This window comes from Mirounga angustirostris, unplaced genomic scaffold, assembly GCF_029215605.1.
Source record: "Mirounga angustirostris isolate CCGP_5_RB_7025 unplaced genomic scaffold, mMirAng1.0.hap1 SCAF_9, whole genome shotgun sequence".
Taxonomy (NCBI): domain Eukaryota; kingdom Metazoa; phylum Chordata; class Mammalia; order Carnivora; family Phocidae; genus Mirounga; species Mirounga angustirostris.
Window position 1 is genome coordinate 143,902,088 of NW_026991717.1, and position 25,352 is coordinate 143,927,439.

Genomic DNA, 25,352 nt, shown 5'->3' on the forward strand with positions numbered 1-25,352 from the left:
TACACTGTTGGTGGGAATGCAAGTTGGTACAGCCACTTGGGAAAACAGTGGATATTCCTCAAAAAATTAAAAATAGAGCTACCCTATGACCCAGCAATTGCATTACTGGGTATTTACCACAAAGACACAGATGTAGTGAAAAGAAGGGCCATATGCACCTCAATGTTCATAGCAGCAATGTCTGCAATAGCCAAACTGTGGAAAGAGCCGAGATGCCCTTCAACAGATGAATGGATAAAGAAGATGTGGTCCATATACACAATGGAATATTACTCACCCATCAGAAAAGATGAATACCCAACTTTTACATCTACATGGATGAGACTGAAGGAGATTATGCTAAGTGAAATAACTCAAGCAGAGAAAGTCAATGATCATATGGTTTCACTTATTTGTGGAACATAAGGAATATCATGGAGGACATTAGGAGAAGGAAGGGAAAGATGAAGGGGGGGGGAATTGGAGGGAGAGATGAACCATGAGAGACTATGGACTCTGAGAAACAAACCGGGTTTTAGCGGGGAGATGGGTGGGGGGATTGGTTAGCCTGGTGATGGGTATTAAGGAGGGCACGTACTGTGTGGAGCACGGGGTGTTATACGAAAACAATGAATCATGGATTACCACATCAAAACCTAATAATGTATTGTATGGTGACTAACATAACATAATAAAATAAAAAAATAAATTAATTCATTAAAAAAAAGAAAAAAGTAAAGGAAATTTTTAAACTTAAATGAATCAGGAGAAACAGCCTCAAATTCTATGTACTATTTACCCCAAGTGCTGGAGTTTTGCAGTGTTGTGTTCTCTGTAAACTTGGTGTCCCCTGTTCTTGCAGTTTGTCTTCTGGGGGATGGGCCTGGTGCACTGATTCTCAGGTGTCTTTGCTCAGAGTTGCACCCCCCCCTTGCCAGGTGGCTGGGGTCAGTGAAAGCTGGTTCTGGTTCTCTGTGTGGCTTTTGATCCCTGAAACTTTTTTGCACTCTTCTAGAGGATGGAAAAAAAATTAAAATGGTGGTGTCCCGATCTCCAGCCCCGGAGCTGAATGATCGAGGCCCCCTCTCTTCAGTAAACGCTCAGGGATAGTGGTCTTCACTTTTGTATGTTCCACAGTCTATAGTCTCCTGCAGTATGTGCCCCCACTGATCCTCTTTGAGGAGGGCAGAATGTTGCTGTGTTTCTGACCTTTGCAGGGCCCCGCATGGAGAGCAGTCACCTGATTGTGCTGTAGTTTGGGGTTTATGGTGAACAGAGCTGAGAGCCTCCTCTTGGGCTTGCAGACCATAATCAGTTTCCCCACTCCAATGCAGGCTCCAGTACTCCCATGTTTCTTTGACCCTGGTGATCCTGAGACCACATTATCCCACCTAGGATTCTGCCCCACTTCACCAAAGAGCACCTTTCATGCAAGGATATCTCTCACTGGAGCAGATTTCTAAAAGTTCTGATTTTGCCCTCTGCTGCTATATTGCTTCCCAGTAGCCAGCTTTCTGAGGCTCCCACCCCTCACCATTTGTCTTCTGATATCTCCCCACTGATTCACTTCTCAACACCTCTTACCTTGGAAAAAGTGGTTGTTGTTCTATTTGTAGAACTCCAGCAATTTTTTTCTTACATTTTGGGTTGAATTCATAGACTATTTGATAGTATCGAGCAAAAATTCAAAGGGACCAAATGAAACAAGGTCCTCTACTGTTCTGCCATCTTTCTAGTGAATTTCTCATTTCAGTTATTGTACTTTGCATTTCCCACAATTCTTCTTGGTTTCTTTTTTCTATTTCTTTATCAATATTTGCTTTTTGTTCATCCATCATTTTCTTGAATTTCTCCACATTGGCCTGTAATTCTTTTTTAAAAAAGATTTATTTATTTATTTGAGAGAGAGAGAGAGAGAGCACAAGTAGGGGGAGGGGCAGGCAAAGGGAGAAGCAGTCTCCCCGCTGAGGAAGGGGCCCAATGAGGGATTTGATCCGAGGACTCTGGCATCATGACCTGAGCTGAAGGTAGATGCTTAACTGACTGAGCCACCCAGGCACCCCATATATAATTCTTTGAACATCTTTAAGATGGTTGTTTTAAATCTTTAGTAGATCTGCCATCAGTTCTTTTTTGGGAACAGTTTCTGTTGATTTGTGTTTTTCCTTTGAGTGGGCCATACTTTCCTGTTTATTTGTATGCCATGTGATTTTTTTTTGTTGAAAACTGGACATTTGCATTCAATGTGTTAACTCTGGAAGTCAGATTCTTCTCCTTCCCCAGGTTTATTTTTTTTTATTTTTTTTATTCTTATGTTAATCCCCTACATTACATCATTAGTTCTAGATGAAGTGTTCCATGATTCATTGTTTGTGCATAACACCCAGTGCTCCATGCAGAATGTGCCCTCCTCAATACCCACCACCAGGCTAACCCATCCTCCCACCCCCCTCCCCTCTAGAACCCTCAGTTTGTTTTTCAGAATCCATCGTCTCTCATGGTTCGTCCACCCCTCCGATTTCCCCGCTTCATTCTTCCCCTCCCGCTACCTTCTTCTTCTCCTTTTTTTCTTAACATATATTGCATTATTTGTTTCAGAGGTACAGATCTGAGATTCAACAGTCTTGCACAATTCACAGTGCTTACCAGAGCACATACCCTCCCCAGTGCCTATCACCCAGTCACCCCATCCCTCCCATCCCACCCCCCACTCCAACAACACTCAGTTTGTTTCCTGCGATTAAGAATTCCTCCTATCAGTGAGATCATATGATACATGTCTTTCTCTTTTTGACTTATTTCACTCAACATAATACCCTCCAGTTCCATCCACGTCATTGCAAATGGCAAGATCTCATTCCTTTTGATGGCTGCATAATATTCCATTGTATATATATACCACATCTTCTTTATCCATTCATCTGTCAATGGACATCTTGGCTCTTTCCACAGTTTGGCTATTGTGGACATTGCTGCTATAAACATCGGGGTGCACGTACCCCTTCGGATCCCTACTTTTGTATCTTTGGGGTAAATACCCAGTAGTGCAATTGCTGGATCATATGGTAGCTCTATTTTCAACTTTTTGAGGAACCTCCATACAGTTTTCCAGAGTGGCTGCACCAGCTTGCATTCCCACCAAGAGTGTAGGAGGGTTCCCCTTTCTCCGCATCCCTGCCAACATCTGTCATTTCCTGACTTGTTAATTTTAGCCATTCTGACTGGTATGAGGTGGTATCTCACTGAGGTTTTGATTTGGATTTCCCTGATGCCGAGCCATGTTGAGCACTTTTTCATGTGTCTGTTGGCCATTTGGATGTCTTCTTTGGAAAAATGTCTGTTCATGTCTTCTGCCCATTTCTTGATTGGATTCTTTGTTCTTTGGGTGTTGAGTTTGATGAGTTCTTTATAGATTTTGAATACTAGCCCTTTATCTGATATGTCATTTGCAAATATCTTCTCCCATTCTGTCGGTTGTCTTTTGGTTTTGTTGACTGTTTCCTTTGCTTTGCAAAAGCTTTTTATCTTGATGAAGTCCCAATAGTTCATTTTGGCCCTTGCTTCCCTTGCGTTTGGCGATGTTTCTAGGAAGAAGTTGCTATGGCTGAGGTCAAAGAGGTTGCTGCCTGTGTTCTCCTTTAGGATTTTGATGGACTCCTGTCTCACATTGAGGTCTTTCAACCATTTGGAGTCTATTTTTGTGTGTGGTGTAAGGAAATGGTCCAGTTTCATTCTTCTGCATGTGGCTATCCAATTTTCCCAACACCATTTGTTGAAGAGACTGTCTTTGTTCCATTGGACATTCTTTCCTGCTTTGTCGAAGATGAGTTGACCATAGAGTTGAGGGTCCATTTCTGGGCTCTCTATTCTGTTCCATTGATCTATGTGTCTGTTTTTGTGCCAGTACCATACTGTCTTGATGATGACAGCTTTGTAATAGAGCTTGAAGTTCGGAATTGTGATGCCGCCGGCTTTGGTTTTCTTTTTCAATATTCCTCTGGCTATGCGGGGTCTTTTCTGGTTCCATACAAATTTTAGGATTATTTGTTCCATTTCTTTGAAAAAAGTGGATGGTATTTTGATGGGGATTGCATTGAATGTGTAGATTGCTCTAGGTAGCATTGACATCTTCACAATATTTGTTCTTCCAATCCATGAACATGGAACGTTTTTCCATTTCTTTGTGTCTTCCTCAATTTCTTTCATGAGTATTTTATAGTTTTCTGAGTACAGATCCTTTGTCTCTTTGGTTAGATTTATTCCTAGGTATCTTATGGTTTTGGGTGCAATTGTAAATGGGATGGACTCCTTAATTTCTCTTTCTTCTGTCTTGTTGTTGGTATATAGGAATGCCACTGACTTCTGTGCATTGATTTTATATCCTGCCACTTGACTGAATTCCTGTATGAGTTCTAGCAGTTTTGGGGTGGAGTCTTTGGGGTTTTCCACATAAAGTATCATATCATCTGCAAAGAGTGAGAGTTTGACTTCTTCTTTGCCAATTTGGATGCCTTTGATTTCTTTTTGTTGTCTGATTGCTGTGGCTAGGACTTCCAATACTATGTTGAATAGCAGTGGTGATAGTGGACATCCCTGCCGTGTTCCTGACCTTAGGGGGAAAGCTCTCAGTTTTTCCCCATTGAGAATGATATTCGCTGTAGGTTTTTCATAGATGGCTTTTATGATATTGAGGTATGTACCCTCTATGCCTATACTCTGAAGAGTTTTGATCAAGAAAGGATGCTGTACTTTGTCAAATGCTTTTTCTGCATCTGTTGAGAGGATCATATGATTCTTGTTCTTTCTTTTGTTAATGTATTGTAACACATTGATTGATTTGCGGATGTTGAACCAACCTTGCAGCCCAGGGATAAATTCCACTTGGTCGTGGTGAATAATCCTTTTAATGTACTGTTGGATCCTATTGACTAGTATTTTGGTGAGAATTTTTGCATCCATGTTCATCAGGGATATTGGTCTGTAATTCTCCTTTTTGATGGGGTCTTTGTCTGGTTTTGGGATCAAGGTAATGCTGGCCTCATAAAATGAGTTTGGAAGTTTTCCTTCCATTTCTATTTTTTGGAACAGTTTCAGAAGAATAGGGATTAATTCTTCTTGAAATGTTTGGTAGAATTCCCCTGGGAAGCCATCTGGCCCTGGGCTTTTGTTTTTTGGGAGATTTTTGATGACTGCTTCAATTTCCTTAGTGGTTATAGGTCTGTTTAGGTTTTCTATTTCTTCCTGGTTCAGTTTTGGTAGTTGATACATCTCTAGGAATGCATCCATTTCTTCCAGGTTATCTAATTTGCTGGCATGGAGTTGCTCATATTATGTTCTTATAATTGTTTGTATTTCTTTGGTGTTGGTTGTGATCTCTCCTCTTTCATTCATGATTTTGTTGATTTGAGTCGTTTCTCTTTTCTTTTTGATAAGTCTGGCCAGGGGTTTATCAATCTTGTTAATTCTTTCAAGGAACCAGCTCCTAGTTTCGTTGATCTGTTCTACTGTTCTTTTAGTTTCTATTTCATTGATTTCTGCTCTGATCTTTATTATTTCTCTTCTCCTGCTGGGTTTAGGCTTGATTTGCTGTTCTTTCTCCAGCTCCTTTAGGTGTAGGGTTAGGTTGTGTACTTGAGACCTTTCTTGTTTCTTGAGAAAGGCTTGTATTGCTATATACTTTCCTCTTAGGACTGCCTTTGCTGCATCCCAAAGATTTTGAACAGTTGTGTTTTCATTTTCATTGGTTTCCATGTATTTTTTAAATTCTTCTTTAATTTCCTGGTTGACCCAGTCATTCTTCAGTAGGATGCTCCTTAGCCTCCATGTATTTGAGTTCTTTCCGACTTTCCTCTTGTGATTGAGTTCTAGTTTCAAAGCATTGTGGTCTGAGAATAGGCAGGGAATGATCCCAATCTTTTGGTACCGGTTGAGACCTGATTTATGACCTAGGATGTGATCTATTCTGGAGAATGTTCCATGGGCACTAGAGAAGAATGTGTATTCCGTTGCTTTGGGATGGAATGTTCTGAATATGTCTGTGAAGTCCATTTGGTCCAGTGTGTCATTTAAAGTCTTAATTTCCTTGTTGATTTTTTGCTTAGATGATCTGTCCATTTCAGTGAGGGGGTGTTAATGTCCCCCACTATTATTGTATTGTTGTTGATGTGTTTCTTTGCTGTTGTTATTAATTGCCTTATATAATTGGCTGCTCCCATGTTAGAGGCATAGATATTTACAATTATTAGATCTTCTTGTTGGATAGACCCTTTAAGTAGGCTATAATGTCCTTCCTCATCTCTTATTACAGTCTTTGGTTTAAAATCTAATTTGTCTGATATAAGGATTGCCACTCCAGCTTTCTTTTGGTGTCCATTAGTATGGTAAATGGTTTTCCACCCCCTCACTTTCAATCTGGGGGTGTCTTTGGTTCTAAAATGAGTCTCTTGCAGACAGCATATCGATGGGTCTTGTTTTTTTTTTTTTTTTTTTTTTTTTTTTAGATGAAGTGTTCCATGATTTATTGTTTGTGCATAACACCCAGTGCTCCATGCAGAATGTGCCCTCCTCAATACCCACCACCAGGCTAACCCATCCTCCCACCCCCCTCCCCTCTAGAACCCTGTTTGTTTTTCAGTCCATCGTCTCTCATGGTTCGTCTCCCCCTCCGATTTCCCCCGCTTCATTCTTCCCCTCCCGCTACCTTCTTCTTCTTCTTCTTCTTCTTTTTTTTCTCAACATATATTGCATTATTTGTTTCAGAGGTACAGATCTGAGATTCAACAGTCTTGCACAATTCACAGCGCTTACCAGAGCACATACCCTCCCCAGTGTCTATCACCCAGTCACCCCATCCCTCCCACCCCACCCCCCACTCCAACAACCCTCAGTTTGATTCCTGCGATTAAGAATTCCTCCTATCAGTGAGATCATATGATACATGTCTTTCTCTTTTTGACTTATTTCACTCAACATAATACCCTCCAGTTCCATCCACGTCATTGCAAATGGCAAGATCTCATTCCTTTTGATGGCTGCATAATATTCCATTGTATATATATACCACATCTTCTTTATCCATTCATCTGTCGATGGACATCTTGGCTCTTTCCACAGTTTGGCTATTGTGGACATTGCTGCTATAAACATCGGGGTGCACGTACCCCTTCGGATCCCTACTTTTGTATCTTTGGGGTAAATACCCAGTAGTGCAATTGCTGGATCATAGGGTACCTCTATTTTCAACTTTTTGAGGAACCTCCATACAGTTTTCCAGAGTGGCTGCACCAGCTTGCATTCCCACCAAGAGTGTAGGAGGGTTCCCCTTTCTCCGCATCCCCGCCAACATCTGTCATTTCCTGACTTGTTAATTTTAGCCATTCTGACTGGTGAGAGGTGGTATCTCATTGAGGTTTTGATTTGGATTTCCCTGATGCTGAGCAATATTGAGCACTTTTTCATGTGTCTGTTGGCCATTTGGATGTCTTTTTTTGAAAAATGTCTGTTCATGTCTTCTGCCCATTTCTTGATTGGATTCTTTGTTCTTTGGGTGTTGAGTTTGATGAGTTCTTTATAGATTTTGGATACTAGCCCTTTATCTGATATGTCATTTGCAAATATCTTCTCCCATTCTGTCGGTTGTCTTTTGGTTTTGTTGACTGTTTCCTTTGCTTTGCAAAAGCTTTTTATCTTGATGAAGTCCCAATAGTTCATTTTTGCCCTTGCTTCCCTTGCCTTTGGCGATGTTTCTAGGAAGAAGTTGCTTCGGCTGAGGTCAAAGAGGTTGCTGCCTGTGTTCTCCTTTATGATTTTGATGGACTCCTGTCTCACATTGAGGTCTTTCAACCATTTGGAGTCTATTTTTGTGTGTGGTGTAAGGAAATGGTCCAGTTTCATTCTTCTGCATGTGGCTATCCAATTTTCCCAACACCATTTGTTGAAGAGACTGTCTTTGTTCCATTGGACATTCTTTCCTGCTTTGTCAAAGATGAGTTGACCATAGAGTTGAGGGTCCATTTCTGGGCTCTCTATTCTGTTCCATTGATCTATGTGTCTGTTTTTGTGCCAGTACCATGCCGTCTTGATGATGACAGCTTTGTAATAGAGCTTGAAGTCCGGAATTGTGATGCCACCGGATTTGGTTTTCTTTTTCAATATTCCTCTGGCTATGCGGGGTCTTTTCTGGTTCCATACAAATTTTAGGATTATTTGTTCCATTTCTTTGAAAAAAGTGGATGGTATTTTGATGGGGATTGCATTGAATGTGTAGATTGCTCTAGGTAGCATTGACATCTTCACAATATTTGTTCTTCCAATCCATGAGCATGGAACGTTTTTCCGTTTCTTTGTGTCTTCCTCAATTTCTTTCATGAGTATTTTATAGTTTTCTGAGTACAGATCCTTTGTCTCTTTGGTTAGATTTATTCCTAGGTATCTTATGGTTTTGGGTGCAATTGTAAATGGGATGGACTCCTTAATTTCTCTTTCTTCTGTCTTGTTGGTGGTGTATAGGAAAGCCACTGACTTCTGTGCTTTGATTTTATATCCTGCCACTTTACTGAATTCCTGTATGAGTTCTAGCAGTTTTGGGGTGGAGTCTTTTGGGTTTTCCACATAAAGTATCATATCATCTGCAAAGAGTGAGAGTTTGACTTCTTCTTTGCCAATTCAGATGCCTTTGATTTCTTTTTGTTGTCTGATTGCTGTGGCTAGGACTTCCAATACTATGTTGAATAGCAGTGGTGATAGTGGACATCCCTGCCACGTTCCTGACCTTAGGGGGAAAGCTCTCAGTTTTTCCCCATTGAGAATAATATTCGCTGTAGGTTTTTCATAGATGGCTTTTATGATATTGAGGTATGTACCCTCTATGCCTGTACTCTGAAGAGTTTTGATCAAGAAAGGATGCTGTACTTTGTCAAAAGCTTTTTCTGCATCTATTGAGAGGATCATATGATTCTTGTTCTTTCTTTTGTTAATGTATTGTATCACATTGATTGATTTGTGGATGTTGAACCAACCTTGCAGCCCAGGGATAAATCCCACTTGGTCATGGTGAATAATCCTTTTAATATACTGTTGGATCCTATTGGCTAGTATTTTGGTGAGAATTTTTGCATCCATGTTCATCAGGGATATTGGTCTGTAATTCTCCTTTTTGTTGGGGTCTTTGTCTGGTTTTGGGATCAAGGTAATGCTGGCCTCATAAAATGAGTTTGGAAGTTTTCCTTCCGTTTCTATTTTTTGGAACTGTTTCAGAAGAATAGGTATTAATTCTTCTTGAAAGGTTTGGTAGAATTCCCCTGGGAAGCCATCTGGCCCTGGGCTTTTGTTTTTTGGGAGATTTTTGATAACTGCTTCAATTTCCTTAGTGGTTATAGGTCTGTTCAGGTTTTCTATTTCATCCTGGTTCAGTTTTGGTAGTTGATACATCTCTAGGAATGCATCCATTTCTTCCAGGTTATCTAATTTGCTGGCATAGAGTTGCTCATAATATATTCTTATAATTGTTTGTATTTCTTTGGTGTTGGTTGTGATCTCTCCTCTTTCATTCATGATTTTGTTGATTTGGATCATTTCTCTTTTCTTTTTGATAAGTCTGGCCAGGGGTTTATCAATCTTGTTAATTCTTTCAAAGAACCAGCTCCTAGTTTCGTTGATCTGTTCTACTGTTCTTTTAGTTTCTATTTCATTGATTTCTGCTCTGATCTTTATTATTTCTCTTCTCCTGCTGGGTTTAGGCTTTATTTGCTGTTCTTTCTCCAGCTCCTTTAGGTGTAGGGTTAGGTTGTGTACTTGAGACCTTTCTTGTTTCTTGAGAAAGGCTTGTATTGCTATATACTTTCCTCTTAGGACTGCCTTTGCTGCATCCCAAAGATTTTGAACAGTTGTGTTTTCATTTTCATTGGTTTCCATGTATTTTTTAAATTCTTCTTTAATTTCCTGGTTGACCCATTCATTCTTCAGTAGGATGCTCTTTAGCCTCCATGTATTTGAGTTCTTTCCGACTTTCCTCTTGTGATTGAGTTCTAGTTTCAAAGCATTGTGGTCTGAAAATAGGCAGGGAATGATCCCAATCTTTTGGTACCGGTTGAGACCTGATTTATGACCTAGGATGTGATCTATTCTGGAGAATGTTCCATGGGCACTAGAGAAGAATGTGTATTCCGTTGCTTTGGGGTGGAATGTTCTGAATAGGTCTGTGAAGTCCATTTGGTCCAGTGTGTCATTTAAAGTCTTTATTTCCTTGTTGATCTTTTGCTTAGACGATCTGTCCATTTCAGTGAAGGGGATGTTAAAGTCCCCCACTATTATTGTATTGTTGTTGATGTGTTTCTTTGCTTTTGTTATTAATTGCCTTATATAATTGGCTGCTCCCATGTTAGGGGCATAGATATTTACAATTGTTAGATCTTCTTGTTGGATAGATCCTTTAAGTATGATATAGTGTCCTTCCTCATCTCTTATTACAGTCTTTGGTTTAAAATCTACTTTGTGTGATATAAGGATTGCCACCCCAGCTTTCTTTTGGTGTCCATTAGCATGGTAAATGGTTTTCCACCCCCTCACTTTCAATCTGGGGGTGTCTTTGGTTCTAAAATGAGTCTCTTGCAGACAGCATATTGATGGGTCTTGTTTTTTAATCCAGTCTGTTAGCCTGTGTCTTTTGATTGGGGCATTTAGCCCATTTACATTCAGGGTAACTATTGAAAGATAGGAATTTAGTGCCATTGTATTGCCTGTAAGGTGACTGTTACCGTATATTGTCTGTGTTCCTTTCTGGTCTATGTTGCTTTTAGGCTCTCTCTTTGCTTAAAGGACCCCTTTCAAGATTTCCTGTAGGGCTGGTTTTGTGTTTGCAAATTCCTTTAGTTTTTGTTTGTCCTGGAAGCTTTTTATCTCTCCTTCAATTTTCAATGACAGCCTAGCTGGATAGAGTATTCTTGGCTGCCTATTTTTCTCATTTAGTGCTCTGAATATATCCTGCCAGTCCTTTCTGGCCTGCCAGGTCTCTGTGGATAGGTCTGTTGCCAATCTAATGTTTCTACCATTGTAGGTTACATATCTCTTCTCCCGAGCTGCTTTCAGGATTTTCTCTTTGTCTATGAGACTCGTAAGTTTTACTATTAGATGTCGGGGAGTTGACCTATTTTTATTGATTTTGAGAGGGGTTCTCTGTGCTTCCTGGATTTTCATGCCTGTTTCTTTCCCCAAATTAGGGAAGTTCTCTGCTATAATTTGCTCCATTATACCTTCTGGCCCTCTCTCTCTTTCTTCTTCTTCTGGGATCCCAATTATTCTAATGTTGTTTCGTCTTATGGTATCGCTTATCTCTCGAATTCTGCCCTCATGATCCAGTAGTTGTTTATCTCTCTTTTTCTCAGCTTCTTTATTTTCCATCATTTCATCTTCTATATTACTGATTCTCTCTTCTGCCTCATTTATTGTAGCAGTTAGCGCCCCCAGTTTTGATTGCACCTCATTAATAGCCTTTTTGATTTCTACTTGGTTGGATTTTAGCTCTTTTACTTCTCCAGAAAGGGTTTCTCTAATAACTTCCATATTTTTTTCAAGCCCAGCTAGTATCTTTAAATTGATGATTCTGAACTCTAGATCTGACATCGTACTAATGTCCGTATTGAGTAGGTCCCTGGCAGTCGGTACTACCTCTTGTTCTTTTTGTTGAGGTGATTTTTTCCGTCTCGTCATTTTGTGCAGAGGAGATTAGATTAATGAGAGAACAAAATGCTAGCAGAGTAACCACGTCCCCAGAAAATATACTCTAAACAAATTAGAAAATACCTGAAGCAGTGGGATAAGAAAGGGAAAGAGAGAAAAAAGAAAAAGAAAAAAAAAAGATAAAAACAAAAACAAACAAAACAGAACAACAACAACAAAAGGAAAACCAGAATGTGATCAAATATGATCTATATGGTATATAGATCAGTGCCACACACTAGATTTGGGGTGTATTTTGGTCTTTTAGGAGAAAGTGCCTCCCAAAACTTTAAAGAAAGAAAAACTTATATATGTACAAAAATAAGGGTTGATATGATGAAGGGATGGAATATGACTGTAAAAATGGAAATTATAAAAAATCTTATAAAAGGAATTGATAAGAAGTTGTTTGAAAAAAGAAAGAAGAGGATTTAAAAAAAGAAAAGAGAAGAAGAGACAAGAAAAGGGGAGAGGATGTGATCAGTCAGGGGAATAGAAAGCACCATATACTAGAGATTTAGGGTATATTTTAATCTGTTAGAAGAAACTATCTCAAAATTTTAAAGAGAGAACAACTTATATATATAAGCCAAAAATATGGGTAACTACTATGAAGGGATAGAATATGACTCTAAAAATGAAAAATAAAATTTTTTTTTTTAAAAGGGATTGATAAGATGTTGGTTGAAAAAGGGAAAAAGAAAAATTCAAAAAGAAATAAAAAGACAAAAAGACAGTTAAAAACAATTAACTTTAAAAGACTAAAGAATCATGGTAAAAAAGCCGTGAATTCTATGTGCAGTAGTCCCCTAGCGCTGGAGTTCTGCCGTTCTCATTGATCGGTAAACTTGGTCTTGGCCGGCTGTTCTCGCTGATCTTCTGGGGAGGGGCCTGTTGCCGTGGTTTCCAAATGTCTCTGCCGGAGGCGGAATTGCCCCGCCCTTGCCCCCTCCCGGCTAAGTAATCTGCTCGGGTTTGCTCACCGGGGCTTTTGCTCCCTGCGAGCTTTCCGTACAGCTTTGGAGGCGGAGAGTGAAAATGGTGGCCTCCCAATCTCCGACCCGGAGGAGCCGAGAACTCGGGGCCCCGCTCCTCAGTGAGCCCCCAGAGAAAAGCCGTCAGTCACTCCCATCTCCCCGGTCTCCGGTCGCCCTCCGTGCTCACCCGACCTGCCACCGTGTGCCTCTATCTCTGGCCCCCGACCCCGGGTGGAGTCTCCAAACCCAGCAGATCCCTGCGGTGGGCTCCCACGCTGCTCCCCCCGGGGGAGGAAGGTGAGTCTCCCCGGATCTGCCGCTTGTTGGGTCCCTGCTGGAGGAGCAGTGGCCCGACTGTGCCGCGGATCCCTGTTTATGGCGACCCCGAGCTGAGAGCCCGCGCCTGGGCTCCACCTCTGCAGCCGGCTTCCCTGCTCCGATACCTGGGAGCTCTGCCACACTCAGGCACCCCCGGTCTTTCTGTGACCCCGAGGGTCCTGAGACCACACTGTCCCGGAGGGTTCCACCCCCCGCTTAGCCACCAGAGTGACGTCCCTCAGCGGAGCAGACTTTTAAAAGTTCCGATTTTGTGCTCCGTGATTCTATCACTTGCCAGAAGCGGCCGACAGAGGCCCCTCCCCCGCCGTCTATCCTCCCGAATATCGCCTCGGATTCACTTCTCTGCACGTCCTACCTTCCAGAAAGTGGTCGCTTTTCTGATGAGAGAGTTGTTGCTCTTCTTTTCTTCGATCTCCTGTTGAGTTTGTAGGTGTTCAGAATGGTTTGATCCCTATCCAGCTGAATTCCTGAGAGGAGACGAAATCCAGGTCTCCTACTCCTCCGCCATCTTGCTCCGCCCCCCCTATAGTTTATGTCTTGTCTGAAACAAGTTGATATTTGGGCCTGGGGTGGAAACAGCTTTACTGTCACTTAACCTGCCCCTCCCCCACTGTGGTTCTGTCACCTCCTATCTGTAAGTAGATCCTTTGTAAAGAAGGCCTCTTGAATACTCATAATGGGACGTGGGCAGGAAGGGGGTGCACCCTGTGCAATATCTCCAGCCTTTGAGAGATGTGGGGCAGTGAGTATCATCAGGCCAGTGGACACAGTGGTGACTGTGATAATGAGCAGCTTGGTTGGTGTTCGGTGAGATGCAGAAAGAGGAGGGTTCAGTGAGTCAGCCTCTTTTCCTGTCAACTCAAGGAACAGAGTGGGCACCAGAAATCCCCTATGACTGCATTTTAAGAGGCCCCATATCCTGCAGCCAGAGGACAAATATTACTGAGAATGGGGCCCAGCATCCGATCTAAGAGTGGGGAGGATTACAGAGGAGGCTGAATTCAAAAGCCCAGAGGTCCCTCCCATGAAGGGAAGGGTCTAGAGTGAAGGAATGGGATCCCAAGACCTGGGATGAGCACAGCCGGGTTGGGGTCTGAGGTCATGCAGAAAAGGAGATGTAGGCCTCTCCACCAGATACAGACCCCATCCCACAGAAATGCTGGCCAAGCCTGAAGGAGACAACAATTCATCAAGGCATAATCATGCCATTGTCACTGCATAATTAAGTGCACTTCGTCTTTGGGAACGTGTTGGGTCTTCTTTTACGGCCACAGTATAGAACAGTGAGTGGATGTGCTGCAAAGCTCGGGCTTTGTGGGCTGATGCGGTGGCTTTTTCCAAGGCTGCGTGCGGGAGTGCTACCATGAAGTGCATCTTTACTAATGCTTGTCCTCTTGTTCTGTCCCTACCCAGACGTTGGGGTTAACACCTCCCATGATAACCACGAGTTTGTGATTCTTCCTGTAGGTCTGTTCATTTCTTGCTCTATATTTTGAGAGTTATAGTCCAGGTGTGTGCACATTGAGAGCTGTGTCATCCCTCTTCATGTCCCCTAGTGCTTTTTGCCTTAAAGTCTGTTTTACTTGAGATCAATGTGGCCACAGCTACTTTCCTTGGGTGAAAGTCACTGAGCTTAACCAACTTCGTATTTCATATTAAAACAGAACATAAGGGGCACCTGGGTGGCTCAGTGGGTTAAGCGTCTGCTTTCCGCTCATGTCATGATCCCAGGGTCCTTGGATTGAATCCTGCATTGGACTCCTTGCTCAGCAGGGAGTTTGCTTCTCCCTCTGCTCCCCCCCCCAACTTGTGCTCTCTCAAATAAATAAATGAAAAGAACCATAAAACATAAAAAACACATTATATATAGAAACATTCCCCCCACACCACTGACATTTAAGTAGAGCATTTAGCCCATTTATATTGGAGTTCATGAGCTTCCTGTGTATGTAGATTCATGTACTTCATCAAATTTGGGAAGCTTTGGCCATTATTTAATCTATTATATGTGGTATATATTTGTCTCGATATACTGGAAACCATGAGTTCAAACTGATGCACACAACCCACCCCCCAGCACAGGCCCCATCTAGCTCTTTCCCTCTTGGCCACTGTGGGTCCCTCCAGTCCTCCACTATTCTGGGTCTGTTTACTCACTTGATCGGCCTCTGGGTGTGCCAGCCTCCCATCCCTGCTCACATGGACACCTTCCGTCATCTCTGGCATGGAGGTCCGGGCTGCCCCCTTGGAATCTCCAGACCCTGCTTCAGACATCACTCCCTGCCCCCCGGGCAGGGCTCTGAGCTCTGAGTCTGCATGTCCCCACCCCTGCCACCCAGACCTGCCTACCTAACAGCTTTGGGGGTAAATTGCTCAGGAAAGGAAAGGATCCTGGGTTCAATAGTGTCTCCCCAAAATTCACGCCCAGCCAGAGCCTGCGACTGTGACCACATTTGGACATGGGCTCCTTGATGATGTAATCAGGTTATGATGAGGCCATATGTGAGTGGGTGGGCCCTCCATCCAGTATGACTACTGTCCTAAGAGGAGGGACATTTAGACACAGCGACACAGGCCAAATGCCACATGTGGCCGAGATTAGCGCGAAGCGACCAAGGCCAAGGGATGCTGTGCTGTGGGCAGCCACCCGAAGCTGAAAGGGGCAGGGGGTGGTCCCCTTGAGGCACTGGAGGGGCACGGCCCTCCTGCATGGCAATGCCAGACTTTGGCCTTCCAGAACTGCGTGAGGACAGCCTTGAGGCTGTATGATGGGAACACAGTCTCTCTGGTGGCCCAGTTCTTTCCCTCTGCGCTTCGGAGATGGTGCCGCCCTCTCTTGCTTCCCTTGCTCCCGCCGTGGCATCGACCGCCTGTGTCACGCTGCCTGGATGACAATGCGAGCGTCCCCCTCCTGCAGCCACTCCTTCATGCTTCAGCTTATTCAGTAAATACGGTGCTCTTGAGCTGTTCTCTTCTTGACTCAAGTTTGATAAGATGCTGCTCTGGGGTTTTCCATTTTATCTCAATATTAGTGGAATATGTTTATCCATTCCTTGCTCTTATACCTTTTCATCAAGCAGTAATTATCTCTCTCTTCTCCTCTTTATGTATATTTTGTCCTCTCCCCTTTTCCCCTGACCGTCCCCTCAGAGGTCTGTCCTTTTTAAGAAACAATTTTGGACTTGCTGTGCCTCTCAGTTGTTTATTTTCTTACCTTTTATTGATGTTTTTTTTGAAACAACAATGATCTCCTTTCTTGCTTTGTGTTTGTTCTGTTGCTCTTTTTCCAACTTGTAAATTTGGGCTCTTTGTTAACTTGTCTTTTTCTCTCTTCCAGACACTTAAGGCTGCGGATTCCTCCTCGGATGTGATGTGAGACGTGGGTGGGTCACTTACCTTCGTCATAGACTCCTGCCCCGTTCATGGTGTTGTCAGAGAGCTTGCTGTGTTGTAGGGCCCAGACACTTCAAAATTTACTGAGTTGTGACCTGGGGCCCAGCAGATGGGGGTTTCTACAAGTTCGCTGTGTGTTTAAGGAGTAATTCTCCTTGATTTCTGGGTCAGAATCCTGTGACGTCTGCCGGCCGGTGCCCATGGTTCTGCTCTCATCTGTCTGCACGGCTGCTCTCACTTCTTGTGTCCACTCTGCTCGGGCCTGGACCCCACGTGGCTGCTGACACTGCTCTTGGGAGGGCAGCATGACCTCTGTTTTGCCCAACCCAGGGGGTGGCCCCCAGCCCCATGACAGGACCTGTCAGAGACACCGGACGCAGCTGGAGCCCCAACCTCTCTGACTCCTGCTCCTGGCCTCGGCTGCTGAGGTCCCTGCCTTCCGGCTTGGCCTTCTCTTCTCTGCTCATTCCATCCTTGCTCATCGCCCCCATCCCACATGGATAAATGCCAACCCTGCGCAATGGTTCCAGATCCGAGTCCCCATCTCTGGCCTCTTACTGGGTCTCGCTGTGGGACCCCGCCCCAGCATCCCTTGGATGTCCAATTGGCAGCTCATCCCACCGTCCTAGGAAGGGAGCTCTTGAGTCCCCAGTCTCGGGAAGTGGCAATTCCATCCAAGCTGTGGGTCGGGAGGCCCCATGGGTGCAATTCTGCCTGCGTGCAAACCCGTCAGGTTGTCCCCCCCAGGATGTGCATCATCTGAGCCCTGCTTTCTGCCCGCTGCCTCCTGGTCAGACTTCTGCACTGGTGACCACCTGAACCTCTCTGGGGGCTTCCTATCCCCTCGGAGTGAAGCCCGGGGGCTCATGTCTGCCCCAGGACCCTTTCACCTGCTGCCCCTTCTGCCTGCAATGTGCCCCCCCAAGCCCTGTGCTGACCCTGCGGGTCAGTCCCCCTCTAGGAAGTGTCCTGGTCATCGGCCAAATAGTAGCTGGTGTTGATGTCCATGTCCAGCTTCCCTGTCTTTACGGGGCATTTACTTGTTTTTACCTGTGCAGTTCGTCCCTCATCAGGACAGTGGTGCCACAGCGTGGACACCTGTCTGTGCATCCACCTAACAGCTGCGTGGCACACGGTGGGCTGGCAAGGAGCAGCAGCCCCCTGAGCGGGGGGTCAGCAGTTGGAAGCTGCTTTTCTTTGATTATTTGCAACTTCTAGCAATTTCATGTGTTTTCTTGGTTATTTGTGCTTACAACCCCCTGGGAACAATCTTCTGTCTCCCCTTGAAAACTTTTCCTTGAAGGTCAAGTTTTTCCCACTCTCTGTGTTGTCCCATCACTCATTTACTGGGACCCTGGGATGGTTAGCTTCATGGTTAACTTGACCAGGCCGTAGTGCTCAGATATTTGGCCAAACACAAGTCCAGGAGAGTGAAGGTATTTTAAAAATGTGATTAACATGCAAATCAGAAGAGGTCGAGGAAAGCAGATTGCCTCCATGTGAGGGTAGGCCTTGTAAAATTAGCTGAAAGTCTTGAGAGGAAAAAGGCTGAGGTCCCACGAGGAAGAGGGGGTTCTGCCTCCAGATGCCTTCTGACCTGACCTGCAACATCCACTCTGGGTCTCCAGGCTGAGGGCCTGTATTATGGGTTTTGGGCTCACCAAGACTTCATAGTTCATGGGATCCACTTCCTTAAAATAATCCCTTTTATATGTATATATAAATATAAATAAGATTTTAAAATAAGATTGACAGACTTACCTGTCATCACACACACACACACACATTATCTATCATCTATCAATCACTATCTATCAATCATTTATCAATCACCTATCAATCATCTACCTATCTATCAATCATCTATCTGGTCTATCATTGTTTATTCTCTGAAGAACTCTGACCAATACTCTTTTTGATGTCAGATGCTTCGGCCACTGTCTCCCATCCTTTTTCCTTTATTTATGGAGACTCTATCCTGATAGATATTTAATCTTTGCTCTGTAGGCAAATCTGCCAGTCTTATTTTTTAAAGTTCCTGGCTCTGCTGTCATTCTGAGAAAGCCCTTAATCACCTCGGGAGAAGGTAAATGCCTCCCCACCGTCCCTCTGGTCCCACTGTTGATTCCTATCAGTCAGTAATGCTGGTCCTGACTTTGCTTTTGTCCTGACCGTGGGAGCAAGGTCCTGTCTCTGCACTATGGAGTCTTCCAGAATGACCTCAGCAAACCTTGGGCCTGGCCGTGGGTAGGGCATGGACGTCGGGGTCTTGGCTGGGGAACAGAACTCTGGTTTCTGCCCAGGTGCCAGGAGGTCTGGTCCCCAAGCCCAGGGGGCAGGACTGGCTCAAACCTTCCCCTCAGACACCAAGAGAGTGGGGATCGGTCGGGCCCCATGCAGGTGGCCGGGCGGTGAATTCCACACTGAGGACCAGACTTGTCAAGCCTTGATTTAGGTGTGGGAGGGCAGCTGTGTCCTATTTATCACACAGCTGGGAACAGATGTCTCTGCCCAGGGTGGTTGGCGCCTGGGCCGGCGAGGCGGTGTTGGCGTGGGTGAGGTGCGGAGCATGCTGGGAAACGGCCCTCAGCCTGCACGTCACTGGGCTGTGTCAGGGCCTGTGGCTGCAGAGCTGGGGAAGGTCCTGAACGCACTCACTGTGCGGAGGGAAACAGCCCGGGCCAGCGCCCCACAGGGGCCGTCACGTGCCTCCGGCAGACAGATTTCTGTAGTTTGGCAGAGGTTAGTTTGTGCTTATTTAAGACAAAAGGGGAAGTCGTGGTAGAAGGCCGCCCACTGGATCCTTCCGTTGCAGAAATCGCCTTACCAGCCAGGAGGGGCTGGGGTCACATGAGTTTTAGGGAAACATATTTTAGGGCATCTAAGTATGTTTCCTGGACAGAAAGAAGCTCAAATACAGATCCCCTGGGCCCAACCAGGCACCCACCATGCTCAGGGGAGGACTCAGGTCAGGGGCTTGGTGCCCGGCCCCCTCCCATTCTCCCCAGGGCCTGCAGATGGGGCTCCACTGTGTCGATCCATGGGTGTGGGAAAAGCCAGGGGCTTCCTTGGGAACAGCTGTGGTCTCATGGGGGCTTCTCCAGGGAGGCTGGGCTGGAGCATGTGCCTTAGGTCTGAAGGCCCAAGTGCATGGCCTCCTTTGAGGCCAGCCAGACCCTTCATTCATTCCTTTACTCATTCCTTCCTTCCTTCCACTACTACGGATGCTCAGTGTGTGTGGGGGGCCTCGAGGCCAGGCTGGGAGGTGGGTGGAACCAGGGGGCGAGTGGGCCTGGACGGCTGCAAGGAGGGTGGTGCTGGGCAGGCCTGGGGCTCTGGGCCAGGGCAGGCAGGGTGGGTTAGGGGTGCAGGAGCCCCGACCTCGTTCCTGGTGTAAATGGAGCCATCGATGGGTTTGAGCTGAGGCTGCTGGGACAGTTAGGTCCTCAGGACATGGCCGAGGGCTGGGGCGGGGGGTGGGGGGAGAGCCTGGAGGCTGGCTGGACAACAGGGAGCTCTGGGCAGGGGTGACATGGTTTGCAGCATGTGGTGATGGTTTGGGGTGTCTTTTGGGGTCCACGTGGCAGGAGGTCATTTACAGAGGTGGCAGGGCGGGGGAGGCAGACTTTAGAAGGATTTGTAAATCGGTGACGTGTGCAGGTGGAAATGCTGGGAGGCGAAGATGCTCTTGTGCAGCAGGTGGGCACTCATTCACTCAGCAACTGCTTGCTGAGCACCTACTATGCGCTGGGCTCTGCTCTGTGTGTTGGGGGTCATCAGGGAGCAACAGGAAACACTGTGCCCTCGACATTAACTTTCTTGGCGAGGGGAAAGAAATAACCAACAGGTATGATGAGAAAGGGAGCCACGGAATGTGCCGGAAGGGGCAGAGAGGAAAACTCAGCCGGCGACGGGCAGAGGGCAGGGGGCGTAGAAAGAGCTCCGTGTGGGGGCTGTCCCGAGTCCCATCATTTAGGGCTGTCTTCTAATGGCGTGTGTGAGCCTGTGTGGGTGCGGGGCACGTGTCTCTGCTCACACGTGAGCACGCACGGTCTGCAGACCCGCACATGTCTATGCACGTGTTTGTACGCGTGTGTGTGCGCTCAGGGTCTCCAGGGTATGGTGCACACGTGCATGGCTTACGTCTGTGCACGTGTGCTTACGTGTGAGCTGTGTTTGTGCACACACATGTACCCACGTGCGCCCGCATGCGTGTGCCCGCCAGTGTGGGGAGCACCTCCCGTTCCCTTCAGGGCAGAGAGGCCCCACAAGTTCTTCCCACGGGGGCGTCTCCCCACTGCGAGCCCTGCCACAGCCGCACCCCAGTCCTGGGCGTGGATCCTGGATGCCTGCCTGCAGCCCCCTGGGTCCTCTGACGGAGGCAGATCCAGATGACTGAGATGGGTGGAATGAGCAAGGCTGTTTATGGGGCCGGCTGGCAGGCGAGAAGGCAAGGGGCGGCAGTGAGGACTGCTGGCTCGGGGAACTGCAGGGTGTGACGCCCCCCTCTCTGGGTGTGGTGGCTGAGCTCTGGACAGAGGTGGGCTGGGGGGGGCAGAGATGGGGCTGGAGTCCAGGGTGATCCCCTCTGCCCTCGGCGACAGCATGAGGCTGAGCCTCCTTTCTCTGCAGGTGCTGGGCGTCTACTGTCCTGGGGTCACTTCACCTGCAGTAAGAGCCCAGGGGTCAGGAAGGGGGCGGGTGTGAGGGGCAGGGTCCCCAGAGAACAGGGCCCAGGCCCCTGAGTCCTGCCCAGCCAAGTCAGATGTGAGCAGGCGGCCAGCCTCTGTCCCGCCGTAGGAATGTGGAGGTGGAGGGAGGGGGCCCCTGAGGTCTCGGGGCTGAGAGGCCCCAGGCCGCGTCCGTGGCCCATGATGGCCGTATATTCCTCCGGCTCCCTGCAGGCTCCCTGGGCCAACTGCAGCGTGTCCCTCAGCCCTGCACACAGGGGCGCCAGCTGCCTTACCTTGATGAAGGTGACAAAGCCGCTGTAGAGCAGAGTGAGGAGGAAGAGGGCTGCGAACGTGGGCCACAGTCTGCTGGCATCCTCCAGGTCCGTGGAGTCCCCGCCGCTCTCATCGTGGCTCTGGGGGGGTGGGAGGGTCATGGCAAGACCTGGGGAGCAAGGGCACTGGTGAGGAGGTCCCGCTCCGCATGCGGCGGGATGCCGAGGGGCGGGCGACTGCTCTGGGGCACCCCTGTCCTGATGTAGCCCCACCTGGTGCGCACCTGTGAACCTTCTCCGCCCCCCCGCCCCCCAGCACTGGGGGCTCTGCCGAGCCAGACGGGCCCAGCACCAGGCCATGCAACCAAACAGCCGGGCACATAAGCCAACAGGTCCGCATAACAAGTGTGCACAGAAGGTGGGTGTCACTCAGCAGGTGTAGACACATGGGGACCCAGCCAGGCCACTGTGAACGTCCCCCTCCGGAGCCACGAGGGGGGACCAGACGGTCCGACCAGAACGGCACTCTACGCGGAAGAAGCACCGTGCTCTCGCACATAGCCTGATTCCAGGAGGGCGGAGGGGCCCAGGGTGCCTGGAGCGGGGAGCTTGGGCAGGGGCGGCCAGGGAGCCAGGGCTGGGCCAGGTGCTTCTGAGCAGCAGGGATTCCCCCAGGGCCTGGAAGCAAGGGCCAGGCACGGCCAGCTCTGCCTGTCAAAGCAGCCACTCCGTGGGGGACGTGATGGGGCGTCTGGCAAGCACACTCCCTCCCCGGTAGGAAGTCCTGACAGGAACCATCACAAGGCACCGACGCTCCTGGCTGGTCACGGCCTTCCCGGGGCTCCACTCTGTGCTTGACCAGGGCTGCTGACAGTGGGTCTGGGGTGCTGTGGGCCCAGGGAGCAGGCGGGGACATCGCGTGGGCCTTGCAAACGTATAGCTGTCTGAATCTAGTAAGTACATCCCGTCACGTTCTGCAAAGGTCCCGGTCCATGGTGGACAGGAGACGGTCCTTGCTCCAGACAGTTTGGGAAAGCCTGTGTCAGACAGGTGGAGGGTAGTGGTGGACAGCTGGGGGCTCGGCTGGACGTGACAAGGGTCACCGGTGCACAGAGCGCTGTCCAGGGAAAGGCCGGGGTTCTGGGCCCCGGCGAGGGCAGTGGACCAAGCCCTGCAGCGGGAAGGGCGAGGACAGGAGGGGTGGGTGTGACAAGCCTCCTTTGCAGCCTCCTCTCCGGCATGGCAGCCAGAGCAGTGGGCCATCTGCGGGGCACAGTCTGGAGAAGCCCGAGACGGGGACTGCACGTGAACGGACCTGCTTTTAATCACAGCATCTGGATCTCTGGTGGGTCTGTTTGCGACTTTTCATCCAGATCATGGGGAAGCTTTTCTGGTTCTTTTCACACCTTTTAATTTTTGCGTGCACGCTGGGCATTGCGAACAGACAAGCAGCAGAGGGTAAAGTGGGGTGTAACATGCACTTTCCATGGGCAGGGGTAGGGACCTGTCCAATCAGGACTCAGTTGGCTGGGATGGCAGGACCGTTGGCTTCAACTCCAGTGTTTGGGGTCAGGACTCTCCTTCCACGGGGGTGTCAGGGTCTAGCACCATGCAGGACGGGGGATCTGACCCAGCTCGGTTCCCCACTGTGGACACTGAACAAAGAAAGGTCCTGTGCGGGGCAGTCAGTGACAGAGAGAATGCATTTGGGTTCATCCCTACGCTCATTCCTCATGTCAGCCCATGCAGACATTAAAGTCTTGACTGATTCCCTCATGTCCCTCACCTCCCTGGATGCCCATGCCTCTGTCCCCCGTGCCCAGGGTGGGGCTCGCGTCTCTCTGTCCCCCGTGCCCAGGGTGAGGCTCGCGTCCCTCTGTCCCCCGTGCCCAGGGTGGGGCTCGCGTCCCTCTGTCCCCCGTGCCCAGGGTGGGGCTCGCGTCCCTCTGTCCCCCGTGCCCAGGGTGGGGCTCGCGTCCCTCTGTCCCCCGTGCCCAGGGTGGGGCTCGCGTCCCTCTGTCCCCCGTGCCCAGGGTGGGGCTCGCGTCCCTCTGTCCCCCGTGCCCAGGGTGGGGCTCGCGTCCCTCTGTCCCCCGTGCCCAGGGTGGGGCTCGCGTCCCTCTGTCCTCCGTGCCCAGGGTGGGGCTCGTGTTCCTCTGTCCCCCGTGCCCAGGGTGGGGCTCGCGTCTCTCTGTCCCCCGTGCCCAGGGTGAGGCTCCGGTCCCCCTGTCCCCCGTGCCCAGGGTGGGGCTCACGTCCCCCTCTCCCCCGTGCCCAGGGTGGGGCTCGCGTCCCTCTGTCCCCCGTACCCAGGGTGGAGCTCGCGTCTCTCTGTCCCCCGTGCCCAGGGTGAGGCTCCGGTCCCTCTGTCCCCCGTGCCCAGGGTGGGGCTCGCGTCCTTCTATCCCCCGTGCCCAGGGTGGGGCTCGCGTCCCTCTGTCCCCCGTGCCCAGGATGGGGCTCGCGTCCCTCTGTCCCCCGTGCCCAGGGTGGAGCTCACGTCCCCCTCTCCCCCGTGCCCAGGGTGGGGCTCGCGTCCCTCTGTCCCCCGTGCCCAGGGTGGGGCTCGCGTCCCTCTGTCCCCCATGCCCAGGGTGGGGCTCACGTCCCCCTCTCCCCCGTGCCCAGGGTGGGGCTCGCGTCCCTCTGTCCCCCGTGCCCAGGGTGAGGCTCGCGTCCCTCTGTCCCCCGTGCCCAGGGTGGGGCTCGCGTCCCTCTGTCCCCCGTGCCCAGGGTGTGGCTCGCATCCCTCTGTCCCCCGTGCCCAGGGTGGGGCTCGCGTCCCTCTGTCCCCCTGTGCCCAGGGTGAGGTAAGGTGGCCGACAATGTTCTCTTTGTAGGAGCCAGGTCACCAGCTGGACCTCTGTGAGTCCCTAGCTCTTTAGTGGCTTTAAATAAGCATGGTTTATAGAATGTATGTGGTGGTGTCTATTTGTTCCTGTGGGCCTGACAGTCCTTCCTCATCTCCTACATCCTAACTGAAGGCTCAGAAATCCCTTTGTTGTGGAGCAAGGCTGGGCTGAGGGGGACGGCTTGCCGCAAGAGACCAGCAGGGAGGGCACTGTTTTTAGCGGGGGAGGGCCCAGGGTGGGGCTGAGAGAAGCAGAAGGGCTGGAGGTCCGGGCGCTGGAGAGCCCCCTGACTTCTGTTTGTGGGACCTGGGCCCATGCAGCCCTCCTGCAAGACGGGAAGCAGGACCAGGTCGGGGGGTGTTATTTTACGGTGATCCTGCGGAGCACAAGTGTCCCCCAGTCATCGTGGCTGCCCGTGAGCCAGGCCTGTGCTGAGCATACTGCTGTTGGGGAACAAGGGGCTGTGCTGGGCGGAGACAGAGGACAGGCCTGTGGATGCAGGATGCGGGGAGCCTGGGGGTCCTGTGAGGAGAGTGAGCAGGACCCCCAGAAGCAAAGCCTCAGCTGCAGTGGAAGGAAGGAGGGTGCTCAGCTGCAGGGGGGACGCGGCTGAGACCCTGCTGAGCCGTGGAGGACGGGCTCATTCCAAGGGGCTGCGGTGGCCTAAACCGGGGGAGTGGTTCCAGCCGCCCCCACCTGGCTGGAAGAGGGGTCTAGGAGATATGGGCAGGGCCCCAGCTGCCTCCCTGAGCAGCCCTTGGTGGGCTGCTGAGGGCTTTCTCCCTACTCGCTCCCGGGGGCCCTGGGGGCACGCCAGGCCCCTGGCGTCCTCTGCAGCGCATCCTGTCTCCAGAGTGTGTGACCCTGGCAGGTGGATGTACTTCTGCCCCTGCAGGAAGATGTGGCATGTTTGGGCTCTGGAGGCTCTGAGTCCACGCTTGGGGACGGGACTCACGGCTGCAGGTGTAGGGAGAGGGCTGGGCACTGGGGAGGCTTGGCCGTCCCCGCTCGCTCGCACGCCTCCATGCACTCCTGCCCTGCTCCATACGTGCTCGCAGGGGCAGGTGCTGGGCGAGGCTTGGCTGAGCAGCCCGGCAACCGCAGGCATGGATGCCACGGTCCGGTGGGGGGAGCGCTGGGGCCAGGCCCCCT

General features: G+C 49.1%; 1 gene segment (V, D, J or C); it reads right to left on the bottom strand.

Moving 5' to 3' along the window:
- The window catches only part of LOC123842715 (immunoglobulin heavy constant gamma 1-like), a 43,339-nt gene extending 20,189 nt beyond the window's left edge, over positions 1–23,150 (bottom strand). The window contains 2 exon segments of the C gene segment in view: positions 21,370–21,518; positions 23,135–23,150. Coding sequence covers positions 21,370–21,518; positions 23,135–23,150 — 165 coding nt within the window.
- Positions 23,151–25,352: the final 2,202 nt, after the last annotated feature.